The 13609-nt window shown below is 29.7% G+C and overlaps 1 protein-coding gene and 1 long non-coding RNA gene across 3 annotated transcripts; both read right to left on the minus strand.

Annotated features, from left to right (window-relative positions):
• Positions 1–4086: 4086 nt before the first annotated feature.
• Positions 4087–4405, minus strand: LOC146956002 (uncharacterized). The gene is made up of 2 exons (XR_015013165.1): positions 4345–4405; positions 4087–4209 (listed from the first exon to the last, which is right to left on the minus strand). It is a non-coding gene; the product is annotated as an uncharacterized LOC146956002 (long non-coding RNA).
• A 2403-nt stretch (positions 4406–6808) lies between these two features.
• On the minus strand, positions 6809–12016 carry LOC146956003 (Cysteine proteinases superfamily protein). 2 transcript variants are annotated; one of them, XM_085725627.1, is made up of 11 exons: positions 11935–12016; positions 10502–10897; positions 10248–10402; positions 9161–9234; positions 8891–8945; positions 8680–8754; positions 8505–8578; positions 8358–8406; positions 7938–8022; positions 7512–7568; positions 6809–7283 (listed from the first exon to the last, which is right to left on the minus strand). In XM_085725627.1, the coding sequence occupies exons 2-11, from the start codon at positions 10830–10832 to the stop codon at positions 7222–7224; spliced, it is 1017 nt and encodes a 338-aa protein (XP_085581753.1). In that variant the 5' UTR covers positions 10833–10897; positions 11935–12016; the 3' UTR covers positions 6809–7221. The 2 variants fall into 2 exon arrangements, with proteins under 2 accessions (XP_085581753.1, XP_085581757.1); XM_085725631.1 differs by having other exon boundaries at positions 11246–12016.
• Between the last annotated feature and the right edge of the window lie 1593 nt (positions 12017–13609).

Here is a 13609-nt window from a genome sequence, read left to right on the forward strand (position 1 = left end):
TCTGTTGGTTCGATTTACTCCCTTTGTATGACTCTTGTGTTCCTTTTTAGTACATCTTGTAATATATATATATATATATATATATATATATATATATATATATATATATTTCATTTTGCCTTGTTAAACAAAATATTAAAGAATACTTTTACTTATACTTCTTTCATATGATCAATATTATTATATTTTATTTTATTTGAAGAATTTTAAAAAAAGACTACTGTATTTTTTCTAAACGACATTTATATTTAAGTTTAAATTTCTTTTGTAGTGATATTTTAAATTTTGATAAAAAAAAAAGTTATGGTAATCTTAAATTCAATTGAGAGGTAAATAAAACATGTCAGATATTGTTCAAATTAGATATCAAACCTAAATCTTCCTTATCGAGATTTTAATTGAGTTTAATCTAAACTTCATAATTTTATTTTTTTATTTAGAAAATAAAGTATTAAATTTTTTAATCAACAAAAGATACAAACACAATTAATATTTATTAAGTAAAAGAAATCAAATTTTGAATGTTTTATTATCATACACAATTGATTTTCTTCTGTTCTCATATATTAAATATGAATGATGGAGTCACGCATGTTAATAACCAAAGACACCACCAACCAACTCTATGCATGATACCACAAATATATTTCTTATAAGAAACCATTATCCATAATTCGTTATGTATTAGATATTATTTTTAGAGTCATTTGTGGCAAGCAATAAATAATATAGGTTCAAATTAATTTTTTTCATAATTAGATAAATTATAGACAATTGATTTTGTCTAATTATCATGTATTAAATAACATAAATTTATCTAAATCACACATAATTGATTTTCTCTAATTAACATATACTAAATATGATTGTTGGAGTCATCCAATCACCAAAGACACCACCAATCAACTACATGTGTGACATCACCAATGTTTTTTTTCAAAGGAAGTTATTCTCCTTAGTTCTTCATGAATTATATATGATTTTTGGAGTTATGTGTCTCATGCAATAAATAGTATATATATGTTAGAAATACAAAACGATTCTAAATTTTGTCATTCATTACATTTATATATTACAATATGTGTCTATTTTTTTTTTAGGGAACAATATGTGTCTATTATTTATCTAATAAATGAGTTGTAAAAAAACTATCAAATAAATATTTTTTTCACATAGCCCCAAAAAAATTGTCATGTTCCATTTTTTCTAGAGAAATTATAAATTCCACCGGTTACCACTTTTGCTTAGATGAAAAACATTATAAACATTTTTTTTTGTTCTCTTATTTATCTTAATCTATTAGTTAGTTTCCTTTTTTCCTTTCTATAAACACTTTGCATATGCGTAAATAAACAATTGTGCAAATAAAATAATTGTATATAAAAAGATATATCAATTATGGCATATACTATGATCAAATGTTCTTTGGTAAATAAGATTAAAATAAAATAAAAATCATAGTGTTCAATGTTGTGGGGTAAAAAAAAAAATTTAATGGATTTAACCATATTTTTAATTAATAATTTAATTAATAATATAAAAAATATATAAAATTGTAAATAAAGGGTACAAATTGAAGAAAAAAGTCACCTCAAAAGTGTGCATCCTTTTATACATAGGTATACATAAATTATTATTATTATTATTATTATTATTATTATTATTATTATTATTATTATTATTATTATTATTATTATTATTATTATTATTATTATTATTATTATTATTATTATTATTATTATTATTATTATTAGAGTAAATTACACTCCCCTTTTTTGACAAAAGATTTTGAATTACACTCTTCACATCTTTATGTTACAATATAATTTTCCTTCCCGCTAGAATTAAAAACTTAAAATAAACTATACTCTTGTCCCTTAAGATATGTTTGAATTATAATCTCATCCCTCAATAATTGAATATGCACTAGAATTTAATCTATTTTAACATAAATATATATATTTTTATGATAATTACCAATTTTGGTTCACCATTTAAGAAAGAAAAAAACAATTTCTTTATAATTTCAATATCACTGATAATTAAATTTGAATATTTCATTATTAATTTGATAATTTAAAATATAAAATTCATTTTTAAACAGCCATTTTTACCGACTTTAGTAATTTTTCACATATTTTAATTTTATTCATGTGTTTTTCATGTTTTATAACCGGGTTTAAAATTACGTGTTAATGATATTAGGAATCAAAAATAGATAAAAACATGCATTCAAAAATCGATTCTATTAAAATGGACCCACAATACCTTTCTTCTTTGCACTTTCTGTGTTTTTTTTTAATTGGATTACTAGAAATTACAAAAAAAAAATATTAAGGGAGGACAATGTAGATTTTAACATAAGATGAGATGAGAATGTAATTCAAGATTCTCTTGGAACAGGGGGAGTGTAATTGTTTCTAATATGTTTTGTATAAAAGGGGAGAGAATTGTATATTTTAACATAATAGAAAAGTGTAATTCAATCATTTTTAAGACGAGGATAATATAATTTACTCTTGTTATTTTATTAAATATATAATTATATAAATAAATACATTAATTTTATTATCTTACTATTTTTTTGTCCCAATATGATGATTTTTGGATATGTTCCTAGGTACCTTGATAGCATCAAAATAAAAATTAGTATATCTAACTATCTGCATTTACTATTAAAAAATTGATACTTTGCTAATATGTATACATATATTACATGTATTATTTAAAAAATGGTGCCTATGAGGTCATGGATACTTCCGACCAAATTCATGTCACCATTGTCAATACGACCAACAAAAAAATGGAAAAAGACGTCAATGGTCGAAAAGTTCAATCAATTTTGTTTTACAAATGTTCATCAGACAATACAAATTAAAAAAGAAAAAAAAAATCATTTTTACATATTTCCTCAAGTCCTCATTAGAGTATCCTTAACTCATAGTTATGTGCTTCACTCAAGAACCAAACGTATGGAGCTTCATATATTTTTTGTGCGTGAAAAAAGTCATCAACAAAAGCTTGGTTGTCTCTCACATACCAGCTCAAGATCAATGGGCGACATCTTAACCAAACCATTGTTATAGCAACACTTCTTCAACTTAGAGAGTTGAGGTATGCAAAATCTTATTTGACTTCTCAAAATTAATAAAACGTAAGACGGTTTCGTCAATCCATTACTACATTCTTTTCGTTCATTTCCTTAGTTGTGTTGTTCAATATGAATCTTGATGTTTTGTATTTTATTTTCAGCCACTGAACCTGGTTTTGGAAAATAGCTTGAATTACGCCCGCGGAATATATGTTGATTTTGGTGTAAACGGTTGCTACGAGTTAAATCCTAAATATTCAAGTTGGATACTCAATCAACAGGGTTTGAAAACAACTTACTTATCATTTCTTCATTTTTTATTTCAGAACAAATATGTCACCTGAAGATAGAAGATAGAATGGTTCACATTTTATTAATTTAAATAAGAACATATCTCAACTCTTATTTAATTTTATTGAACCTTTAATACAATTTGACATCATTTGTATTTAATTTTATTTAATTTTATTGAACCTTTAATACAATTTTATTGAACCTTTTGACAATTTTCAACTCTTATTTGACTATATTGTTGCAATGTTAGGAATAGTATATAGAACAAAATTATGAACGGTGTAAACATGAATGTGGAAATTTAATTGATTGATGATGACACGTGCAACATTTAGATAATTAGAGAGAGTTCAATCCACCGATTAAAAACCTTCTGAATAATATCAAACATATTTAAACACTGTAAAAGTTGCAAAACTCATACCTAATTCCCGCAGTTGCTTGAAGAGTGACATGATCATCTCATTAGTTTCATTCGAAATGAAATAATGAAAAAGTTTGATCAGTTAGTTCATTAAAAATGTTTTATACACAGATGTTTAGGTGAACCGTGCAACTTATTACCTTGACATCTTCTCCCAATATTCATTATATTTGATGAGAACATATTCTTCATAAATATCTTGATGAGACTTAATTGTTTAAGAAGTAAATTCATTCATCAAAATCCAAGAATAATGCACAAAAATAAGCAGTGTAGATATCAAAACTCATAAAAGAATATTGAACATAACTAGCAAGAAATAAGCCTGGTTCACAATTTTTCGTCTCACAAACTCGTAGTGATCATGTCTTTTTATACAAATGTCAGATAATGCACGGAACTGGTGAAAAATAAAGAAAAAAGAATTATTAATCGATGAATTTAGAAATTCACGATATGAAATGAAACTATTAAAGCTCTATTCTGCACATGTGGAGGGGGAAAAAAGAAAAATTTAATGTTGAAAGCAGCAAACCTGACAATTACCATCACCTTATACTGTATGCTCTACAAAGCCAAACAATTGCAATCTATTTAAATATATAAGTGGAAAATAAAAGAATATTAGAGTTTGTTTGTAAGAATTGAGTAAGATTAAACTCAAATTCTAATATTGTGAGACTAAAGGAGGTTATTCGAAAAAATGACAATAGAAAATGACATTAGAAGTGATTCGAGAAAATTCTAATATTTTGAGTGCATGGAATGCAACTTATACCAACTTGTGAAAGATAGGTAGAAGCAATTTTATGAAGTTGAAATTAGAAATTGGTTTTTTGAGTTATCCATATGATCCGTCGGACCATTTACTATCAAATTATCGTTATCGGAGGTTATAAGTCACGCATTGATGAAATAAGTCCTAAACATAAGTATATAAGTGGGGGTGGCCATGGCCCTACAAGTTAGTTTTTTTTAAGGACCCTACAAGATAGTTTTGTAAGGATGAATTAGGCTAAATATAAAACCAATAATATGTTATCAAATCTAGAAGTTGCTTTTGTTCATTGCTGTGTATGAAGACCGGTTAGCCATAGGAATAAATGCTTTGAAAATCCGTAGTTCAAATTCCGAACGAAACGACAATGACATACTCTAAGGTATAAATAATGTATAGAATTGGAAATGTAGCTTGTACTTTGGAAAGAAGATTATCACTACATCTTAATGAAATTAGAACATAGAGAATAAGCATTATCTTGCTCCATTAAAAACATGACGTAGCTTGTCCGTCTTATATAATTCACTAAAAATGGCATCAGATCTATTTGCGATTTTGACTAGTTAAAAATCTACCATATAAATTATCTTCCTCTTTGACTGTCACTAAACTTTCATTAAAAAACATATGTTTGAGCAAATCCATTGAAATATAACATATTCATGCATATTAAAGTTTAAATAGTAGTTCTACCAAAAAAAAAAAAAGTTCAAATAGTAGAGAATAACTCTCTGTTCCGGTACAACTGACCAAACCCATTGTATATCAGTCTTTTTCATAAATGTTCATAAAATTTGACAGGATCTCAACTAATTAATGACTTTAAGATCAAACAAGTACATCCATCCATAGTCGTCCCACCAAAACTTCCATCAATGATCAAAATGAAAATGACAAACAACTTCTCCGGCCCAGTTATTACATGGATCCTTCATGTCTTGTTTAATAGCGTCTCTGTAGCGCTATAGGCAACGTAGGGGAATATGATCAAATCGATATTGTTCTGTGATACGCTATATCATTAGCACTATTGTGTAGCCGAATTTGAACAAACAACTATTTTCCACAATTTGCGATTAACAAGACTTGATCCTTGCTTATCTACTACCTCCAGTCCCCATCAATCTCCTATTATGAAAAGGACAACATGCACAAACTAATAATCCATATCTAAGATTATTCCCCATAACTTGTTTGTGTAAGACACAGTAAGTGTTGTTGCATCTTTCAGTTCAACTGTATAAAAAACACCAAGATGAACCATAATTGAAACCCAAATCAACCTAACTTTTGTTGGGCGTGTCAGGTTGGGTTGGATGGGTGGTGTTGGTCGACCAAACCCATGAACATCTCTATCTTTATGGGTATATCACTAGAGGAATTTACTTATACTTGTTAGTAAACTTTAGGAAATTAAAAATTAGGAAACTTTACTTTGGAGATTGTATATTCTACCTTTTGAAAGTTAAAAAAAGAGTTCTTTCCAATATAAATTTTAATATCTTTTAACACATTTTGAAAAGTAAATCTTGCTTGATTACAACCTCAAATGAAATAAGTTTAGACGCGTACACAATAAAAAAAATTAAAAGAGAAAATAATTAAATGATGAAAAATAATGTTATTAAATTGTCTTTCTTTCAATATTTTTTCATTTATGTGTGGTCAAATATTTTTCATTCCAAGTTTGTGGCCACTGCCTATATTTATAGACATCATCATCCATCATACTCATAGTGCTTCAACCACTTGATAATAAAATTTTAAAGGCTATTGATAATTTGCACTCGAGCTTTACCACTTGCAGATAAATGGTTAGGGGTCGTATATGTATTTGTCTCTTCTGTTAGCATTCATGATATTCGTATGTGGCTTGAATCCAAGAAAAATAAGGAGTGCCTTAAATTCTGGTCAATATATTTAGCTGAAAACACACATCATTGCCTTGTTCAAGGATCAACTTCAACACATGCAACATAAGAGAGTTGGATTTGGAAGGCAATATTGCAAGAAAATCTTACAACACTTCTTGTAGCTCTATACACACTGGTCTTCTTACTAACCAATTTTGAGTTTTCATCATGTGTCTAATGAAGCATCTTATCACAAATATTGTGCTGCCACGAGACCTTACTATAAGGAGAAAGTGGAAGCTGGGGATTTAACCAACATCAAAACTTTTTCACAATTCATTATTGTGATTGGTAACATTGAAAGATTTGCATGTGAAACAGTATTGCATTGATTTGAGTACTACTTTGTTTTATACATGTTAAAAAAAATCATTACAACATATTTAAATCTATGAAAAAGAAAAAAATATCCTTGCACAATAGAATGATGTAAATTACCTGATACACTTTGAACCCTTTATGTATATAAACTGACTTCTCTCAGAAAACATCCAAAATGCTCTGGGATTTAGCAGCTGGGTCAGCATACCCAGATTTATATTTAATAAAAAGAAAAATCAAATGACTCATGGTCAAATTTTGGATATAGAATTTTTATTGTATGTTGGCTGACTCTTGGATGAATTTGGATATAGAATCCAATGGTCCAAAATGCAGGGGCACCAAAAGTTTAGGCCATGAGCAGAATGAAAATTGGTGTTCTCTAAGCCAACCATACTTAATGCTTGCTCTCAAAGCTCCACCATCTTTTCTTCTTTCTTGACTCGCTTGAAGTTATATCTGGATCAACAGTAATACATACATGATCAACCAAATCATATACTATATTTCTCATGTTATACATTATCAGTTTTAATTTGGCCAAACACAGGGAAATTTGATGTCTTATCTGTTAATCATGTTAAATTCAAACCAAATAATTTAAACCTTTGCTTTGTTGAGCTTGTTTCAAACTGATTCATGCATGAAATTTAAACCAAGTATGAAATTTTTGTAAAAATACCATACCTCCTTGAGGATAGATGGAGTTGTAATGCACCTCAGCCCAAAAACTTATGAAAATCACTGCAATAAAAACACATATTATGCAAATAATTATGTGATGTACAATAAAGAGAAAGTCCTAAATTAATCAATATGAGCTCCTAAAAAATGGAAAAGTCATGAATGATCCAAAAGTTCAAACAAATCTATAATACAAAATATCGATAATTGAAAAACCATTTCTATATTGGCTTCTAGATTCCTACTTATTGGAAATCCATGAAATGGAAGCAGATACTGAACCTACAGTTTCATTCAGTGACATCTTATATGAAAGCACCAAATATTATTTATAAGAATGTCCAAATGTTTTCAAGGTTCAGATTTCAAGAAACAATTTGAGGATATGATAAATCCTCACTTCAGGCCTCACTACTAAGAAAATCTTACCTCCTTTTGGTTTCTCAAAACTAGGAAGAATCTCAATGCAACAAGTGTCCTTAAAAGAAGTCATCACAAATATCCTCACACCATACTGGAGAAAGAGAAGAGAAAAATAATTGGTATTAGTCACAAGTAAAAAGGCACATCATAATACTGCATTGCCAAGCTCAAATATTATAACAAACTTGACCATTGCAACATTTGAAGAATCCAGCAGAAAATGGAGAAGGAAAATATAATTTGGGCACAATTGAAAGGAGATAGATATTTAACAGACTTCATTAATCCATGCAACGAAACTTACCCAGACAAAAATTTTGCTAAAGAGAGATCGAAGTTTTTAAGAAGTGTTACAATGAATAGAATAGTAATGGAACATCTTGAGAAAAAGTTTTATAGAAGTAGTAAAAGTTGCAAAACACGTACCGAATCTGCCGCGGCTTGAAGAGTCACATGATCACCCCATTCACCACTCCTAGTTTCATTCAAAATGAAAGAAAAAGTTGTTATTGGCTAGCTCGTAAGAAATATTTTATATAGGTAGATAGATGAGAAAAGAGTGTAAAATATTACCTAGACATCTTATCCAAATATTCATTATATTCCATGGGAACATATCCTTCATATATATCTGGATGAGACTTCAGCTGTTTAAAAAGACATTTCATTATCAGAACCCAGGATAATAATGTACAAAAAGAAGCAGCGCAGATATCAAAGTTCAGACATAACCCGCTAAACAACAAACCTGGTTCACAACTTTTCGTCTCACAAATTTGTGGTGATCAGGTGTGTTATACAACTGATCAGATAATGCACGGAACTGATGAGAAATAAAAGATAAAATAATTATTAATTGATGAATAATAGAAGCTTATATGATCCGAAATGAAACTGATTAAAGTTACTTTACACATGTGGAGGTACAAAAATTTGGAAAAGTGGATGTAGCAACAAACCTGACAATTACCATCACCTTGTACTTTATGCTCCACAAAGTCATATAACTGTAATCTGTTTAACAATGTAGTGGCTTAATTTGGCATATTGAGTACAAGTCTTTAAAAGAAAATTTAGACAAAATAAATAATTCTTTAAACCAACCTAAATTTTTATAAACAATGAAAGAACCAAAAGTAAATAATATGGGGGAGTGTGTGCACACACATACATCACGGAAGCATTTTTATTAGCTTTTAACCAAGGAACAATATGCTTATGACTAATACCTCTCCAGAAGCCTTTCATGATCTGATGTTGCTTCATCAATAGATGGAATTTCTCCATTGATTTTTGGAATGTGCTACATAAGAAGATAAAATAGAAATTTTTAAGTAGATCATACAACTTACCAAGAGAAATGAACTCTCTAATATCAGACAAATAGATAGAAAGAAAAAAAAAAGTGATTTTATTGAAATAATTGATTGAGAGTAGTAGAAAGGTCAGAGGTCTCTGCCCCAAGGGTTCCCACTTTATGATAGATCTCCTTTTTCATTTACAAACTATAAAATGTACTGAATAAATCCTCCTAATCTGATTTTCCCTTATTTATATCCCTTTCTAATCCTCTCTAACAAACTAACTGATCTAACTAATGGTCTAACCAACTGGCAGAAATGAACCACCATAAAAGACATATAACGACACATAGAAATACTAAAACGGAGTGTTTGGAGAAACCGTTGTGCAAGAATGAAGAAAATAAAAGAATGTTATGGTTTCTTTGATTTGAAAAAAAAAAACTTAGTTTTCTTTTTGATAACAAATGCCACCTTGTCTTCGGCATGTTTCTCATTTTCAATGAATTGTGCAGGAAACAGTGAAAATAGCATTTTTAAATTTCACTTTTTCTGTGCAAATATTTGAAAACAAGAAACAGAATGAAAACAACTTTAACGTCTTGTGATGAAAACAGAATCTGATATCAAACATGCCCTTAGTATCTTCTATATTTCCACTCCACCCCCTCCAAAAATGACCACTCTGTACCAGAGTGGAAGATTCAAACAAGAAGCTGCATTCTTTCATTGGTGTGAATGAAGATTGGTTTGCCACAGGAATAAATGCTTTGAAAATTCAGTTACAATTCACAAAAAAATTAACGACTTACTCTAAAGTATTAAATAATGTAATTAGCTGAAAATGTAGTTTGGAACGAAGATTATCAACACTATATCTTAACAAAAATAGAACATAGTGCCTCTTCAAAAAAAATAGAACATAGTGAAAAAGTTGTTTGGTACAAAATAGCAATGAAAAGGTGCCGAGTACATATTTATTGATTCAATAGATAAACCAAGAAGCTAAACTTACAGGAATGGGAGTTATCTCATTCAATCGCCTCCCAATTTCATCATCCAATGGATAATTGTCAAGAAGCTCCGATGAGACTCCCTCTACTTCACTAGGACTACAACATGAACTAGAAGTTTCTGTGTCACAGACTCCTTCATGTGCATAATCATGACCTGAGCATGTAAAATTCTGATTGAATTAACCAAATTTATGCAAAAAGATTAATTTAAACTACACAGAAGAACTCAGAAGCTTTACACATTTCCAGATACCTCCTGAACAATAGCTCATCATCGGTGTGTTATGCCAATCATATGAAGGCTCAGAAGTATGGAAGTGTTCTTGATCTGCCTGTGAATAACTTGAACGCTCAGAAATCTCTAGCTGTGAAAACTCTTCTTGAAGAGTTCGCGCAATGATCTCGTCATTCTCTACTTGGTTACTTTCAGAAGTATCATAATGGCTGTGAAAGTAGTGTTCGTTGTAGACATCACCAGTATCATGTTGAGTTATGTCACCATAGTATCCAGGACTATAACGAGGATCGACATCAAAAAGATTCATACCCCACTGAACAACATCTGAATGCTCATGTAAAGCCATCTTTGATTATTAACAATGACAAATTGACAATGAATCCGAAAATCTTCTTTGAAATGATTTCACGCCTGCAAAAGTAAGTTGTGCATTTAAATATTGGAGCTTTAGCTGTAATTAAGACAATGATATACAAAATCATGAACATATGACAACATGAAATACATCAAACCAGGTATTGTGTGTCAAATTAGAGAGTATCAGTGAGGACAGAAATTAAAAGCGTCTATGCAAATCAAAGAATACAAATCTCAAAAAAAGAGAGGGCAAATAACAGTATTCGTTTGTCTTGTATAATTCACTAAAATTGACATCAGAACTGTTTGCGGCATATACTCTATCAATAATATCTAAGTGGGCTAATTTAGCTTCTTCAAAAAAAAAAAAAAAAAAATCTAAATTCAAACAAGTCTTCCTACCTAAACTTCCATCAATGATCAAAAGGAAAATCACAATCAACTTCTCCAGCCCAGAACCCACTTGGGTTGGTCTGGTGGTAATGACTTGGGACTTGGGACTTGGGAGTGTGCTCCTCCTCAAGGTCTCGGGTTCGATTCTCCCTGGTGCCAGTTTGAGTGGGCTAATTTAGCTTCTTCAAAACAAAACAAAACAAAAAAACTTCTCCAGCCCAGTTATTATCTGGATCCTTCCGGTGGTTTTCAATAGCGACTCTAAAGCACTATAACATATCGGAATTTGATCAAATTGCAGCTATACCACTATGGTGCAGCTGAATTTGATGAACAAAGTACTATTTTCCGCGATCGGCGATTGACAACAATAATACTTGATTGATTGTCATCAACTAACTCCAGTCCTAATAATTAATTATATGTTATGAAAAGGACAACATGCACAAACTAATCCATACCTATGAATCTACCTACCAACAAGATGAACCATAATTGAAACCCAAATCAACCCAATTTTTAATTTTCAAAACAAAGTCATACAAATTCAACAAAAAAATAAAATCACTCCAACCCAAATATGATCCAACAAAAAAAAAAGTTGAATCAAACAAACATGAATATAGATAACAAAATCAAATGATCCAATTGAACAAACATTAAAAAAGAAGAAGAAGAAGAAGAAGAAGAAGAAGAACCTTAAAGAAGATGAAATCAGGGCTTAAACATGGGAAGCGTGAAATGAAGCATTGAATTGAATATTTGTGGTAAGAAGGAAATAAGAAGGAAAAAAAAGTAGTCTGACGCGTTTATATACAGTTTTTGCGATTGTTTTGAGGTATTGTATTGGGCGGCAGTTTTCTATTGGATTTCTTTAACCCAAAAATTCCTCACATCACATCACATCAACACGATTCAAATTAATTAATTTAATTGCCTACCCATCATTCAATTGCTTAACAAAGTCTAAATTTTAATAGGGTCACCTTATAAATGAATATTCTTGCCGCTTTAATTTTATCATATTATTCTTATATATTTTGGCATTGTAACTAAGATGTTATTGAATCGTTCAACTGATTTGAGCTATTTTTTTTTTCTTTTTGTGGTGATAAAATTTAAATCATGGACCTTGCATATATTACGCATTATTTTTATCAACTGATTTAAGTTTACGACCACAATATATTTCAGCCAATGATTTAAGAATAAGAGACATATGGATTCAAACTAAAATAATAATTAACACACTAATGTTTGTTATTTTAAAAAATAATAATTTAAATTTATAAGTTTATTTTTCTTCAAAAAAAAAAAATTATAAGTTTATTCGTAGAGTCATCTTTTATGTTTTTAATTATATTAAATACTTGGTTATATTTGATATACTCTATTTTGTGATAGGAAGGAAGCTTACGAAATTTGACGGCTGTGATTGGTTGGGGAGGAAAGAAGGTATGAAATGCAACGTCCGTGATTGGTGCAGTTTTGTCTAAAACTCCTCTCTTTTTCTAAGGCACTCAAACTCAAACTCCTCTCTTTTTTTTCTTTCTTTCTTTTGATTAACTTAATTTTAAAATACACGAAATCGACATTAAGGGTATGTTTGGATCCATGGAAAGACAAGGGAAAGAAAGGATAGGGAAAGAAAGTGAGTGGATACAGTAGTTTTCCACCGTTTGGCAGGACAAGGAAAGGATAGGGAAAGAAAGTTTTGAGGTGGGACCCACACTCAAAAACTTTCCTCAGCTGCAAAGACGGAAACAGGAGGAATGCATCAATTTCATGGTAAAATACCCAAAATACCCTCAATATCATATATTATTTGCATTGTACATTTTTTTTTTTAGGAATTAACATGGTGCTTTTTCCGTTCAAAAAAAACATGGTGCTTTTTTTTTTTTTTTTAAGGGAGCATTAACATGGTGCTAGTGCATAGTACAAGAAAATTATGATTTTGACACATATGTAGATACAATATTTAATTTAAAATGACATGTAGCCAAAACATTTCAAGGATGTAATTGTCTTTTTACAAATATACACATCACTCTTTCCTTTCACTTTCTATTCCACTTTCTTTTATACCAAACAACCAAAACAATCCTCTCACTTTCTATTCTTTTTCTTTCCTCATATAATCTTTCCTCACTCTTTCTTTCCTTTCACTTTCTTTGATCATCCAAACAGACCATAAGAGGAGTACTTTCTTTTTTCTTTTTGAGCAATTTAAGAGGAGTACATAAATAGAAAAATTGCATTTGGCTTATCCAAAACAAACCTCTTTGAGTGTGAATCGGATATTTTGTGCGGAGATTAAGTATTGAGTTTTTGTAGTATTGAGTTCTCTCTTAAAAGATTTAACATTGCATT

The sequence above is a fragment of the Medicago sativa genome, chromosome 1 (genome assembly GCF_051527215.1).
Source record: "Medicago sativa cultivar Bolivia chromosome 1, Bolivia_mono, whole genome shotgun sequence".
NCBI classification, from domain to species: domain Eukaryota; kingdom Viridiplantae; phylum Streptophyta; class Magnoliopsida; order Fabales; family Fabaceae; genus Medicago; species Medicago sativa.

Bases quoted from the DNA above. Each gene is read 5' to 3' on its own strand.
- LOC146956003 (XM_085725627.1), bottom strand. From the start codon at position 10,832: ATGGCTTTACATGAGCATTCAGATGTTGTTCAGTGGGGTATGAATCTT. The intron at 9,235-10,247 runs GTAAGTTTAGCT...CTTCTTATGTAG, and splicing joins ATGAGATAACTCCCATTCCT to CACATTCCAAAAATCAATGG. The intron at 7,284-7,511 runs GTATGGTATTTT...CTGTTGATCCAG, and splicing joins CTCCATCTATCCTCAAGGAG to ATATAACTTCAAGCGAGTCA.